We start from the raw sequence: 16,253 nt of genomic DNA, 5'->3' as shown, positions 1-16,253 counted from the left end.
GAGAGACAGAGGCAAGGAGTGAGAGAGGTGACGAGATAGAGAGACAGTGAGAGAAACAGAGAGAGAAACATAGAGGGAAGGAGACAGAGAGAGAGGTGAGGAGCTAGAGAGAGAGAACTGAAGAGAGAGAGAGGGAAGGAGAGAGACAGAGAGAGAAGGAGAGAGGTGAAGAGAGAGAGAGAGAGTGGGAACAGAAGAGAGAGAGAGGGAAAGAGAGGGAAGGAGAGAGAGGTGAAGAGATAAAGACTATCAGTTCCAATTCATTGTCTCTTACATAACGTCTCCAAATTAGTCACAGCGTTCAGCCTGATGTCTCCCTTTGTTCTTTCTCTTTCTTTCTTTCTCCCTCTATTTTACCTACTGTCATCCTACCCAGAGGATGTGGGTAGGGTGAGGGGAGGTAGAGAAGGATGAGGGGAGGTAGAGAAGGATGAGGGGAGGTAGAGAAGGATGAAGGGAAGTAGCGAGAGAGGGATGAGAAGAGGCTTGTCTGCTGCTGTGACACTTGACTAGTCAGGCTGACCTAACAGACAGCTAGAGTCCCCCTGAGGATGGATGGGGAATACACACTAACACATTCAAACTAACACACACACACTAACATACACACACACACACACACACTGCCACAACTTGACACTAACATTCCACTTCTCTTCACAGCTTTTCAGTTATCAGAAAAGGAATTGGAATGGGATTTATTTTTAGAAATAGCCGGAATTGAAATGGAAATTACCCCATCCGTGATTGTTGGTTACAAGTCCTTTCAATTCATTGCAATCCTGGTTACATGCATGCACATTCCCACACAGACAAACACATGTACCCACATGCATGCACACACACATACACACACACACACACACACACACACACTGATACATCCACCAGCTCCCTGGTGTCTACTAAACAAAATGTAATAAGCTGTGGAAAAGAACTGTAAGCAAACCTGTGTGCACAATTTACTGCTGCAGCTGGGAAGTGGTGGAGGAAGGGAGGTAGTGACTCCAGGAAATGGAGGATGGGACGTAGTGACTCCAGAAAATGGAGGAAGGGACGTAGTGACTCCAGGAAATGGAGGAAGGGAGGTAGTGACTCCAGGAAATGGAGGAAGGGACGTAGTGACCCCAGGAAATGGAGGAAGGGAGGTAGTGACTCCAGGAAATGGAGGATGGGAGGTAGTGACTCCAGGAAATGGAGGAAGGGACATAGTGACTCCAGGAAATGGAGGAAGGGAGGTAGTGACTCCAGGAAATGGAGGATGGGACGTAGTGACTCCAGGAAATGGAGGAAGGGACGTAGTGACTCCAGGAAATGGAGGAAGGGAGGTAGTGACTCCAGGAAATGGAGGATGGGACATAGTGACTCCAGGAAATGGAGGAAGGGAGGTAGTGACTCCAGGAAATGGAGGAAGGGACGTAGTGACTCCAGGAAATGGAGGAAGGGAGGTAGCGACACCAGGAAGTGGAAGAAGCAAAGTAGGAAGGAAGTCAGGAAGTAGAGAAAGAGAGGTAGTGACTCCAGGAAGTTGAACAAAAGATGTAGTGACTTGTCTCAAACATAACTGAGTAAATTCAAAAACTGTGGAATTGATTATGCAAACTAAAAGATCTATCTAGCGTTTTATTCTCTCATAAAATAGGTCCACAGTAACACGCACACACAGCCAAATGCACACGCACGCACACACACTCACAAATACACAAAGACAGCACTTACAACCATAACACAGATGGATAAATGACCCTGTGTCTCTCTAATTGGCTTTACTGATGGGCCCCATGCTGTGTGCGTGTGTGCGTGTGTGTGTGTGTGTGTTTGTGTGTGTGTGCGCGTGTGCGTGTCTGTGTGCGTGTGTGTGTTTGTGTTTGGAGCCTTACGGAACCCAGCATGTCTAGGATCAATCTTGTTTACGACAGGTGTTAGAAGATCTGGGAGGGGAAGCTGGAGAACAAATAATGTTTTTACACTACAATGTTTTTTTTTGTGATTCAGAGACTTGTGGCCAGATCTGTGCAAGAGATTCAAAAAAATGTAAACAGGTTCAAATGTTTTCTGTCCGATTTTTTATTCAAATCAACAGTTGCTGGGTCAAAGTTTGTATTCTAGAGTGTCCGACCGAAAACGATATGCTCCCTGTGGCCGTGTTCATCAAGTGCAAAACATTCTGCTTCAACCCGTTTAAATGAAATCAGACAGCAGCAGTGCCGTGGCATACTGTTAGTCAGTCAGGCCTCGGTCAAACGTCCGTTAGATCAGAACCAGCAGTGGACTTTCCCCCCCGTCCACATGGTTCTGATCAGGGTTTTGTATTGGGTTTCCTCCTCAGTGGCTGCACACTCCCTTCACAGAGCACTGCTGTTGGCCCTTGGACCATTCTCAGCCTCAGTGGACCAGAGAGTCCCATTTGGGACTGAAACGTGGACCTTTGATTGACGCTGGCTAAGGATAGGGTAAGGGTAGCTGATGTGGTCGGGGGGGGGGGGGTCTTTCTGTGTGGTCGGTATCAGTTTAAAAGAAGTCGTGGGGGGGGGGTCGTCTGAGCTGGAACAACACAAGGGAGGGAGTTAAACAGGCAGACATTCCACTCAGCCAAGTGGGGTTTCCATGGTAAGTTAGGTGGGCTGCATTCCCCGTGGTTCCAGGGTGGTAAGGGTCGGTTGACGTGTGTGTTGGGGGGCGGTGGAGACGGCTGGGGGTCTACGGACTGGAAATTATGAAATGATAAGCTGGGATGATTTACGGGGGGCAGACGAAGAGTTTAACATTATTTGAAAAGGATGAATCGAGGAAGCGATCTGTGTCCCACGCTCTGGGGGAATATACGTCTGGATACGGCCAGTCAAAGACAAATACCTGTTCGAAGGTTTGGTCAGCATTGTCTGAGGACTGGTGCTTGACCCCCCACTGTGAGGACTCCATCATTCTCTCATTCTCGGGTGACAGGTCACTTAAAGGTTGGAGAAGCTGGCCAGTCACAACAAGGTTTCCAGCTCAATTCCTGGGTCTAACTGGTTGATGCAGCCTGCTGGTATTCAATCACGCAAAACCAAGTTATATATTTCATTCTTTCAATGATCTAATCCATTATTTTAACAGTTAGTTTGACTTTTCTCTCCAGGCACTTCCCCTGACCCAGGTTGTGGTCTAACCAGCTTTCTGTGCAGCCTGTAAGTAATTGTAACTACAGATTTTGTGAAAGGCTAGTGGGTAATTCTTAACCAGAATCATACTGACCCGATTCTGATCCCTCCATCAATGTAAACATTTGCTGGTCCTCTGATGTAACAAGACCTAACTAGGAAATTAGCTACTTGGTTTTCAGGAACTTTGAAGAATGTTGGAATGTGCCCTTTATTTATTTGAAAGAGAACAAAGCTGTATTTGACAGAATTGTGTGTGAAGGGTTATGGCCAGGGCATGTCAGGACACCCTGCCCTAAAAATCAAAAGGCAGTAGCTGCTCGGAGAATGAAGCTGAGAAAAATGTATTACATTTTGATCTTCCTGCTGCAAAATAAAATTAATTTCAGGTAGACCAATGGAAATGTAACTTTTTGCTTGGTACCCCACTGCATTTCTTATTAAAGCAAGTGTGTTTTTTAATGTAATGGTTGGAGACAGGATGTCACATTGGAGACAGGATATTTGTCCACATGGTAAAGAATGTTTAGAATGTATCACAAATGTCGCTATTTCCTGACCACATTTGCAGTGAATGTTCTTTTCCTAGGTGGGGCCTCCTTAACCAATGCTGTTACCGTGGAGCTCTTGAAAGTGCTTTGTTCTCCGATTCTAGTTTCCTCCAAGAAACAGCTCCAGTTCTAGAACTAAGAAAAGTTGAGACAAAAGAGAAAGAATACCAAATGGAAATGCCAAAATGGTGACGTACAGTACCTTGTCATATTGCCATATGGAGCAGAGATGTAATTTAACTTGGAAGTATGAACTGAAAGGAATGCAAGTCCCTATTGTCTTCATGACGGTATCATATACAGTACGTGCCTGTGACAATCCCAATTATGGAAATCTAAATGGTACAGTGACAGCAGGTGTTCCAATACAAGGAAGTCATCACTGGATGAGGATTAAATGCAAGGGATATTATTTTAATTCTTGAAAAGGTTCACTGTTTTGTTGAGATTTCTGTGAATCCCAAATATGGAAATACATTGGCTGCATAAGAGACTTATGAGACTTAAGGGACACTTGGACGATGCAGTTTGAGTGAATGCGCTCCCATCTGTGGGCTCAATGAGCTTCTTTCTGTTTCTTTCTCCAATGGTCAAATAAACTCAATGACTCATGTTGGATACGGTATTAAAACGTACTACTAGGGCAAATTCACTTATACCACAGTCCCAGGGTTGTGGGTTCAAATCCCACAGGGCACCAGTCAAAAAATGTGCACATTCACTTATTCCTGTTAATTCCACTGAATAAGATGCACTGCTTTTCAAAGGCTTTCTCTTCTCAGAACATAGAGTTTCTCGGCACAGGAAGAATATTGTAAATAAAGACAATCTTTGACGTTGCTACGACTTGCAGTTTCAAGGCCACCATGGATGAAACGTGTCCATCACTACCCCTTTTGTGAATGGCTGTTTATCTACACTAGCAGTGTCCAAATGGATGTCAACTGCCACCCTATTCCTGTTAGTGCACTTCTTTTGACCAGGGGCCATAGACTACCTAGTGCCCTATGTGGAGGGTAGGGAGGCCTTTGACAAGCAGCTGTAGAGTGAAAGGAATCATTTTCACAGACGTGCAACTTCCGGACATCTTTGTTCCTCTTACATGCAGATTCCAGCTCTCATGTGGCCATTGGCTACAGTGGTTTGCCATAATTTGTCGAAGCATCTGCCCCATAATTGGCAGGTGGATGCTCTGAAAGCTCTGAAAGCTCTGAAAGCGCCGCAGAATTAGAGGCTGTCTATTCTGGCTGCTAAGTATTCTGTAATTGGAGTGGGCGGATGAATGAAATGATGGAATGTGTCCTAAAAAGTGCTTGTTTATAGTGCACCACTTGTGACCAGGAACCACGGGGGCCCACCATATGGTGGACTTCTTCTATGTACCAGACAGGCAGCCAGGCTTCTCATCTCTACAGAGTGGTGGGCTGATATGTCCCAGACAGGCAGCCAGGCTTCTCATCTCTACAGCGTGGTGGGCTGATATGTCCCGGACAGGCAGCCAGGCTTCTCATCTCTACAGTGTGGTGGGCTGATATGTCCCGGACAGGCAGCCAGGCTTCTCATCTCTACAGAGTGGTGGGCTGATATGTCCCGGACAGGCAGCCAGGCTTCTCATCTCTACAGCGTGGTGGGCTGATATGTCCCGGACAGGCAGCCAGGCTTCTCATCTCTACAGCGTGGTGGGCTGATATGTCCCGGACAGGCAGCCAGGATTCTCATCTCTACAGAGTGGTGGGCTGATATGTCCCGGACAGGCAGCCAGGCTTCTCATCTCTACAGCGTGGTGGGCTGATATGTCCCGGACAGGCAGCCAGGATTCTCATCTCTACAGCGTGGTGGGCTGATATGTCCCAGACAGGCAGCCAGGCTTCTCATCTCTACAGCGTGGTAGGCTGATATGTCCCGGAAAGGCAGCCAGGCTTTTCATCTCTACAGCGTGGTGGGCTGATATGTCCCGGACAGGCAGCCAGGCTTCTCATCTCTACAGCGTGGTGGGCTGATATGTCCTGGACAGGCAGCCACCACCTTTCAATATGTCAGACAAATCACTGAATCCCTGGATTGCTTTTCATACCTTTTGTTCTTGAAAAAGTTACAGTTGCCTCCATCCCACCCTATTTTTTAAGTACGATGCTGTCTTATTTTTTGTCAGTTTCCAGACACTCATTCAGAAGTGACTTACATCAACAATTGGGATTAGGGGACTTGCTCAAGGGCACATTGACCGCTTTTTGACCTGGAAGGATCTGAGATTTGAACCAGCTACCTTTTGGTTAACTGGGTCTCTATGGACTAGACAGCACTAACAGGAAATCAGTTATAGGGGGAAGAATAAATATGCAAACACATTGTAAAGAGCGAGAACCTAAACTGAGCAGATTATTCCTGTTTAGTTTTTAACTGAATTAAAATGGGTTTGTGCATGCTTCCTTTCCGTTTAAAAATGGTATTTTGGTGCAGTAGCAATGAGGCAGTAAATGATTTGCCCTAACATATTTCAAAAATATATATATTTTTTTTAAAGATTAATGCTGTCTTTCAGTTTAGTCCCCGGAGGGAGGAAGGGATGGATGGATAGGGTAAGGAGGGAGGCATGGGAGGGAGGGTGGGAGGAGGGAGCGGGAGGGAGGGAGGGAGCGGGAGGGAGGGAGGGGGGAGGGAGCGGGAGGGAGGGAGGGAGCGGGAGGGAGGGAGCAGAAGCGATGTGCAGTATTGGCTGTGGGAGCTGTCAAGGAACATGAAAGTAAAAATGGAGACACAGCAAAGAGGATTCCTCTTAAGAGGGTTCAGATAGCAACACAAAAGCATTATTTTACACACACATCAATACACATCATTACACACACACACACACACACACACACACACACCATTACACGCACACACCAATACACATCAATACACATCATTACACACACACTAATACACACACACCATTACACGCACACACAACAATACATATCATTACACATTCACACACACATACACACCAATACACATCATTACACGCACACAAATATCAATACATGTCAATACACTCACACACACACAAACATTAAAAAAGAGGGCTGGTGTCGACAGAGACAAGTGATGCCACAACATTTGCCGTTTGCCTTTAAAATAACCAGGTAAAAGTTGTAACCACCAGAACCTAGTGATTGTCTTCTGAACTTCAAGGTTGTTTTCTAGGCCTGTCTCTTTTAAGATCACGGTAGAGGAACAGTTTGGCTGTGGATAGCTTGACTTCCCAGGGCAGGCTGAGAAGGTGATCATAGTATATTGGGGTAATAAATTATGGAAAGGCCTGTAATGATGTCTGGGCTGGGTGGAGAGAAGACCGGATGGAGTTCTGGGATGTATTGTACACCTAATAGGCAGAATGGTTGTCTATCACACCACACACACACACCACACACACACACACACCACACACACACACACATCATACACACACATGTTGAAATGAAGAGAAAGGCTGTATTTGAGGAGCAGGAAACCAGGTCTGTAAAGAAAACTGGTAACTTATATGTTGGTGGAGACAGTGGTTATATCAGTGTGTGTGTGTTTAGTTAATGCTGTTTCTTCCTGCTGTGTTCTGCCAGATGTACAGACACATGACTTCCAGTGACTTCCAGTGACTTCCATTAGACGTCTGGGTCCAGTGATTATGTTTTTAGTTATTGAGCTGTGCTGAAGGCTGTTCTGAGCTTCCAAGCACTGCATTGTGAAATGTACATATTGCATCAGAGTCTTGATTGCATCAGAGTCAGCCACAGAGGTTTTGGAAACACCTCAAATCCAGAACAATGGCATGATAGCTTGGCTAGGCTACATGCCACAGGCTAGGTATAGCCATGTAGAGATGGATAGAGGAGACATGTTTAAGCTTTAATGTATTTGTGTTTTTTTTCCACGTCTTTGCTGGGACAGCTCCCAGAGAGCTGTCCCTGAATAATTTACAGAAGTGCAATGGGAACACTCCTTTGGGCCAGTCCCGGCTGGACCAGTGGTAACACAAAAATCTACGAAAACCATTTAAAAGCTTTTAACAATAGCTTTATAATTGCTGGATCCCTTAAGCGGAGCCGGCCAAGAAGAGCGAAAGTCTCTTGGTGAGTGAGTGACCCTTGGTAAATAGCATAGTGGTTAGAGATGCGGGCCTGCAACCAATAGGTCCCGGGTGTGAATCTCATCACAGTCAAAGCTAATTATACATTAGGATTTGTTCCGGGATAGACAAAACTTTGCTGGCTACAACCTTTAGTTGCTGCGTTATAGTAAGCCTAAAATAAAACTGTTTATATTGCGACTATTTCTCGTGGATTTTCAAAGTATACACTTGTGCATGCTTTTTGGGCTAATATAGGCTAGATGAAAACCCCTTGCGCAGTAGGGGTTTCCACTATTCTCTTGTCTTTTCACCTGACAAAAAGTCAGTTATCACACTATTTTCTGCCATGAAATAGCTTTGGCTGTGTAAAGTTCATATTCAGTCTCGCTCGAAATTGCTAAATTCTGACTATTCCAAGTAGTAAGTTAAATACTAGTAAGCCTATTACTGGCTAATAAGCTGTTAAAACTGCCAGTGGCAAAAGCCATACAGATTCTATTTGTGGTGGAGGTAAACTTAATGAGAAATGTTAGTCATTTTAACACAATGCTCAATGGTGTCTAGTGGTGTAGTGGTTAAAGACACAATTAAAATGTATCACTTTTAATTGCTGGCCGGCTGAACTAGGCTTGCCTGGTTCCTTTTCTGGTTTATCTTGATTTCCATGACATATTTTGTGCATCATTTTGACATTGGCCAACTCATCTAACATGAGAGGCATTGTGAAAAATAAAATACTTAAATTATTCTACAGTTTTGTCTGATCAGCTGAGAACAATTGAACCTTTCCAAACGGAAAGACGTCTGCAGGACTATGCAACATGGTAGCTTACACGATGGCAGCAGTAACAGTGGTAACGTTGTTTAAACATTAAATAACTATCTTCTTGCCTCTAGTTGACGTCACGCAAACAGTACTCTGAAACCGGAAGAGAGGAAATCACACCGTTATCTCGGGATATTTACATTTCCGAAAGCGAAGATGAATCCTCCAGTTATCAACTCTAATAATTCAGTGACAACTTCTACCAAAAGTAAGTTTCTGAGACGAAGCTTTGTGTTTTGATTTTCATTTCATGGTTTCATTGATCCATAACACGCTGAAGGTATCGAGTTAGTTTCGTTAGTTAGCTAGCGAAAGTCATGATAGCTAACTTAGCAACTGTCTGTATAGCAGTAGTTACAAATACTGGCAGTGCTTCAATATAATTGCATTATTAAACCCGCACATGTTATCTAGCTTTGCCTGTTATGACATTAGATAGTATGCTATGTCGCAAACCAGCAAGCGGAAACTTATATTGGTCTCTCTTGGTTAGCAGCTAATTAGCTAGGCTAGCCAGCCACCGCCGGTACTAGTTAGGCTACTCTCAAAACAACACCAACAGTGTACACACTTCCCCACTTTTGCAATACACATTTGGGCGGAAGAGGCTGGCAACAAGATTAACAGTGAAGTTATAGTACGGTGCGGTATCCAAACATTCTGCTGGTCTTGTGACAATTTATTAGGAGACATTATAAACATGTAGGGTACTGTCGGCATGCTTTAGACTTGTTATGCAGCCTTGAATTAACGGACACCTTCTTTGAACTTGCTTCCTGTAATTCAGTTAAACGTTTGTAGTTGTCAGGGAAACGATACTGAACATTCTATTCTAGAGCAGAATTCTAACGTCTTAAAGGTACAGATGCATACCATGCCTTTATTTCCAAATTGTCTGAAAGGTTATTAATTGTTGCTATTGACAAACGCTACTGTTATGATGTTATATGTATTAAAAGGTTATTATTAAGTTGCACAATGTTTGAACATTGAACTGTAACAGAACTCCACTCTTCTGCAGAAAAACGAGAGGCTGAGCGCTCTGTCAACTGGACGGTTGAGGAGACCCAGGTGTTGCTGTGTGCCTGGAGTGACGAGCGTGTTCAGAAGAGCCTGGCTGAGAATGTCCGTAACCGACACGTCTTCAAACACCTGTCAGCCCGCATGTGCGACCTGGGCTTCTCACGCAGCCCCCACCAATGCCGGCTCAGAGTCAAGACTCTCAAGGCCAACTATGTCCGAGCCAAACTGCTGAAGAGCGTGGATGACTCCCAGCCCTGCAGTTTCAGGTACTACGCTGAGATGGATGCCGTGCTGGGTAGAAACCGTGCTGTGGAGGGGACAGGAGGAGGACATTTTGGATCTACTGAAGGCATAGGAGGTCTAGGAGGGTGCCATTTTGGATCTCATGAAGGCATCGGAGGATTAGGAGGGTGTCATTTTGGATCTCCTGAAGGCATAGGAGGATTAGGAGGACACCATTTTGGGTCAGAAGGGATAGTCGGAACAGGGCATCATTTTGGATCTGAGGGGGCGGGAGGACTTGGAGGGGGGCGTCATTTTGGATCCCCTGGAGAAACAGGAGGACGGCAATCACGGTATCTGGTTTCTGAAGTGAAGGTGGAGGAGGAGGACAGAGAGGCAGAGGACACGGATGAGTACGAGTTCAACGGAGTAGGAATCCCTCCTCGGTCACTGACGGGCCCTGGTGGAACTCGGCAGGACACTTTCGTAGAACGCAGTGACGACTACCATGAACCTGTTGGTATGTAGTCCACCATGTCACTTCCTGCTGTCACTACCATAAACCTGTTGGTATGTAGTCCACCATGTCACTTCCTGCTGTCACTACCATAAACCTGTTGGTATGTAGTCCACCATGGCACTTCCTGCTGTCACTACCATAAACCTGTTGGTATGTAGTCTACCATGGCACTTCCTGCTGTCACTACCATAAACCTGTTGGTATGTAGTCCACCATGTCTCTTCCTGCTGTCACTACCATAAACCTGTTGGTATGTAGTCCACCATGTCACTTCCTGCTGTCACTACCATAAACCTGTTGGTATGTAGTCCACCATGTCACTTCCTGCTGTCACTACCATAAACCTGTTGGTATGTAGTCCACCATGTCACTTCCTGCTGTCACTACCATAAACCTGTTGGTATGTAGTCCACCATGTCACTTCCTGCTGTCACTACCATAAACCTGTTGGTATGTAGTCTACCATGTCACTTCCTGCTGTCACTACCATAAACCTGTTGGTATGTAGTCCACCATGTCACTTCCTGCTGTCACTACCATAAACCTGTTGGTATGTAGTCCACCATGTCACTTCCTGCTGTCACTACCATAAACCTGTTGGTATGTAGTCCACCATGTCACTTCCTGCTGTCACTACCATAAACCTGTTGGTATGTAGTCCACCATGTCACTTCCTGCTGTCACTAAATGCCATTGATTATCATTGTCACTTTAAGGTAGACTCAGCAAGATGGTTTAGCAAGCACAATGTAAGCAAACAGAGGGTCATTTTCTGCGACAACTCCGTGTTGAACGGCTGGGTCATCTTCTCTGACCCAGTGACTGACACTCTATTGCATTTTCATGTAAGCGTTCATGCTGAAGAGCAGATTCTGTGTGACAGTGTGAGAGCACGGTCTTGCATCATCCGTACTCCGTTGTCTGTGTTCGGGTGGTGTCCTCTAGTTGAGTCACCCCTTGTAAATTATTATTTCTAACATCTTAAATGTGTTTCCATGGAGCTCAAAACTTGCCAGACCATTTTCTGTCCTGCACATAGCCAGGGGAGCACCATGCTAGCTACTCTCTTAACACAGTTAACCTGGTCTTTATGCTGCTTCAAATTAAATCGGTGGACCAGTAAAATGTTAATGTTTTTGCATTGCAGTGGATCTATTGGAGGACGACCTCAGCTCCAGGTCCCCCTCCCCACCTGCCCCACCACCTCCACACCAGCCTGGCTCCCCTGTCCCTCTGCCCGTTGGGTCTAGCCCCAACACGGGCAGTGGCACCACCCTGCCTTCCACCCACCCCCAGGCCAACCCCCAGTCCCTGGAGCCTGCCCTGAAGCACCTGGCCGACTGCTTCCAGAGAATGGTGTCCGAGTCCCAGGGTCTACTGGTGCAGCTGGAGAGCCAAAGACAGGAGCAGGTCAGTCAGGTTCACGGCCTTCAATAAACTGTCTACTGACTGTATTTAGATTTAAAGAATCCTGTCTCTAATGTTTAAGAGTGAATTTAAACAATAAAACAACTTGGTCCTTCTTCCCTTACCAAATATGACTGGTATAGTTCTAGCTCGTCCAAGGTGGTTTAGGATGGGAGGGTAGTACTGTAAGTGTCTAAAGTGAGTGTGAGGAGATTATAAATCAATGCAAACTGATGGACGGACCGGCGAGAATGGGGAATATCTCAGGCACAGGAATAAAAAAACTGTTGAAACATTAACTTAACATTAACTGCAGATGTCTTCTGGTCATTTATGCTTGTGTTTACACTACTGTTCAAGAATTTGGGGTCACTTAGAAATAAAACAAAAATGTGTCCATTAAAATAACATCAAATTGATCAGAAATACAGTGTAGAAATTGTTAATGCTGTAAATGACCACTGTAGTTGGAAACGGCAGATGTTTCTTTTTTTTAATGGAATGTCAACATAGTCATACAGGGGCCCATTATCCGCAACCACTATGTTGCAATGACACGTTGCGTTTGCTAATCCAAGTTTACCATTTTAAAAGGCTAATTGATCATTAGAAAACCATTTTGAAGTTATGTTAGCACAGCTGAAAAGAAGCAATAGAACTGGCCTTCTTTAGACAAGTTGAGTATCTGGAGCATCAGCAATTTTGGGTTTGACAAAAAATGGCCAGAAATACAAAGAACTTTCTTCTGAAACTCATCAGTCTATTATTGTTCTAAGAAATTGAGGCTATTCCATGCGAGAAAATGCCAAGAAACTGATGGTCTTGTACAACGCTGTATACTACTCCCTTCACAGAACAGCTCTAATCTGAGTAAAAAGAGTGGGAGACCTCAGTGCACAACTGAACAAGAAAACAAATACATTAGTGTCTAGTTTGAGAAATGGACGACTTGCGTCCTCAACTGGCAGCTTCATTAAATAGTACCTGCAAAACACTAATCTCAATGTCAACAACGAAGAGGCAATTCCAGGATGCTGGCATTCTAGGCAGAGTTGCAATGAAAAAGCCATAACTCAGATTGGCCAATAAAAAGAAAAGGTTAAGATTGGCAAAAAACATAGACACAGGACAGAGGAAGATAGGGAAAAAGTGTTATCGACAGACAAATCTAAGGTGTTCGACTCACAAAGAACAACATTCATCAGATGTGCTTGACGCCATCTGTCAAGAATAGTGGAGGCAATGTGATGGTCTGGGGGTCGGAGCTTGATTGGAGCCAATTTCCTCCTACAACAGGACAATGACCCAAACCACAACTCCAAACTGTGCAAGAGCTATTTAGGAAAGAAGCAGTCAGCTGGTATTCTGTTTATAATGGAGTGGCCAGCACAGTCACCGGATCTCAACCCTCTTGAGCTGTTGTTTGAGCAGCTTGACCATATGATAGGTAAGAAATGCCCATCAAGCTAATCCAACTTGTGGGAGGTGCTTCATGAAGCATGGGGTGAAATCTCATCAGATTACCTCAACAAATTGACAACTATAATGCCAAAGGTCAGCAAGGCTGTCATTGATGCAAATAGAGGATTCCTTGATGAAAGCAAAGTTTGAAGGATGCAATTATTATTACAAATAAAAATCATTATTTCTAACCCTGTCCGAGACTATTTCCTATTCATTTTGATAGATTTCTTATTCAAACTCATTTCATGTATGTTTTCATGGAAAACAAGGACATTTCTAAAAAAAAAAAATCGTACATATGGCCCCTTGAAACAAGAAGGCTGAAGTAGTGTGTAACTAAGAGCTGTTTTTAGGCACAAGTCATTGCTGAGTGTCTGTCTACACCAGTGTTCAGGCAATCAGGATTAAAACTACCTACTTGGTAAATATATATACTTGTGGAGAATTGCACCCTATCACTCTCATAGCAAGCAGTTTCATGCTTAACTGAGTCTTATTTTAGATGCACGCATGCAATCCTGACAACTTTTGCAGGCGTGTTATTTTATGAGTGTCCGGTCATTCGTGAAGTCATAGATTCAAATCCAGAACATGGCTGCCGTGTAATTGCGCAGTGCGGAATGAATGCGTCGCCAGGCTTGTGGTGGATACCTCACTGTGTTAACTCTCCGTCCGTCCGCCAGGCTCGCTGGCAGCAGGACCTGTTGTCCCGGTGGCTGGAGAAGGAGGACCGGCGCCAGAGGGAGGCGGCGGACCGGGAGGACCGCCGGGAGCGGGCTCGTATGGAGCACGAGATACGGGTGCTGACGCTCCTCAGCGACCTGGCCCAGAACCAGCAGAGACAGAACCAGACGCCGCGCCAAAGCTGCTGCCACCGCTGTAGTGGGATGGCGGCGGCGGCCGGTGTCTGCGGGGCTGCAGAGGGGGGTGCTGAGGTCAACCCTGGGATGGCTGCCAGGCTAGATGACGGCGCTAAGGACAAAGACAGGACCGAATCAGATGCCTTATAGAAGAATAACACAACGAGCGAGAAGCCGACCCGGGTCCAGCGCATCCGCCTGTTTTGATGTTGCAGGGGTGTTTTTTTTGGGTATCTCTGAGAGATCTAACAATTCTCCACCTCTAAATCCCGGGCACGTGCGGTGCGCCCGCAACCAGGACAAGAACCTGGGTCGTCATGACACATTTGCACTGCGTTTCAGGCTGTTGTGTTGACCTGGGTCTGTGTTGGGGGGGAGACCTTTTCAAGACCTTTTGCTCCCAGAAAGGTCTTTGATGTTGTCACACGGTATGTTTATGTCTGTGCCTGTGTTGGTTGTGCTGGAGTGTGTGGCGCATATGAAATTTACGCGCATTGTTCATTTTTTATTTACCATGAAGTGGTGTAATCCACTGATGTTGGATAGACCCACGAAATATTCTGCAATTGTTCTATTCACCTTTTTACAATCGACTTGATCGTCAATTTCACCAATAAAATGTATTGGTATGTATATAATTTCCTCACAAGTTTGTTCCTTTCAATGCCTAATACACACATCCCAAACCCTCAGGAGGAGGTGTGAATATGACGCCGTTAGGAAAGGCTTGCTGTCATCCAGGACAACTGTTGACTAGCTGAATGGGCTGTTTAATGTGTGAGAAATGAAGCGTTGGGTGTAGAGGTGTGAGGGAGGGTCGGGGACAGTTCACTATCAAACCAGTAACTCCAGGAAGTGAATTGAAATTACTTGTCAAAAGATTTGACAAGTGGCTGAGATTATTTTCAGGGTATTTCAATTTGTCCTGAATTGATATTCAGTTCCCTGGAGAGGAGGACACACCTACTTTACACCAAGCTCTAAACCATCTGAAATTTAAATTCTTCAGTGTTGTCTTTTTTATCAGTAAGAACTACTTTGAATATGGATGTTTCTTGAAATTCAATTCCGGAACATACTGATTTGATACTAAATCCCTGATGGTGACCAAGAAATAAAAAAAATTGTAAAACCCTAATGGTAGTTGAGAGGACCAGATAGCTTGATTTGGGGAGGCCAAATGTGTATACAGTGTTTTGGTTTTAAAGAAGGTGAGGCACAGTGATATGAAAGTTCTCTGAGAAAGTCTGTAGTTTAGCCTGTGGGAGAAATTATGTGCATAGTAATTTAAAGAGTGATAGAGTCAATAATGGTGGAAAAATGCTGTTTGTTCTTAATTTCAAGTTTGAGGTTAAAGGTGTCTCCAAAGTCGGGGTTCGGTTCAAAATTCTAGTCTATCACATTACGTTTTTATAATGAATATTTGACATTTTCAATGTTTTTGTTGTAATAGGCCTAGAATATTTATCTGCCTACCATGATATTGTACCAATTCAGTTATATAAACATGGTGGTATTTAAGCAGCCTGTCTTATCATTTGTTAAACCTGTAGGGTTAGGGCAATGGTTCCCAACCAGGGGGTCTAGGACCAATGGGGGTACTTGGCCTATCAACAGGGGGCACTTGAGAACACTCATGACCCCATCGGCTTACCAGTAAAATCCACATTAACTTCTGGGGTATTCCGAGCTGAACAGAATTCAGTTGGTGGTACGGTAAATGAAAAGGTTTGGGAACTACTGATTTAGGACACAAAATTGCTTTAAGTGTCTAATACGGTGTTATCCCCTTATCTGTGATGCAAATTGATTAGGACCTCTCCAACCCGCAAGGACTGATGAGAGAATACGTTCACTTCACGGGCTCGTTTTAAATAGGAACTGGAGAGTGGAAAGGCCGATATGAATTGTGTTAAAAGTGTTTTTCTTGTCGTCAAACAATTCTTCAACTAAAATGTATTATGGATTATTGCTACACTACAGTTAGCTGATTTGCTTAATAACATTGACAGTGGTCAGACTAAAGCTGTAGTACTCTTATTCACAAATTATCCTTGATGATGTTTAGGTTTTGATTGAAGTAACTGAACTGAAATCATGCACTAGCAAAATAGGAGCTTCTGATG

General features: G+C 44.6%; 1 protein-coding gene across 1 annotated transcript; it reads left to right on the top strand.

Annotated features, from left to right (window-relative positions):
- The first annotated feature begins 8,704 nt into the window (after positions 1-8,704).
- On the top strand, positions 8,705-14,760 carry LOC105014565. Its single transcript, XM_010876993.5, has 4 exons — positions 8,705-8,839; positions 9,653-10,396; positions 11,544-11,806; positions 13,951-14,760. The coding sequence occupies exons 1-4, from the start codon at positions 8,788-8,790 to the stop codon at positions 14,275-14,277; spliced, it is 1,386 nt and encodes a 461-aa protein (XP_010875295.1). The 5' UTR covers positions 8,705-8,787; the 3' UTR covers positions 14,278-14,760.
- The last annotated feature ends 1,493 nt before the right edge of the window (positions 14,761-16,253 follow it).

The sequence above is a fragment of the Esox lucius genome, chromosome 13 (genome assembly GCF_011004845.1).
Source record: "Esox lucius isolate fEsoLuc1 chromosome 13, fEsoLuc1.pri, whole genome shotgun sequence".
NCBI classification, from domain to species: domain Eukaryota; kingdom Metazoa; phylum Chordata; class Actinopteri; order Esociformes; family Esocidae; genus Esox; species Esox lucius.
Note: the sequence above shows the minus strand (reverse complement) of the source record. Positions and strands in the feature narration are given on the sequence as shown.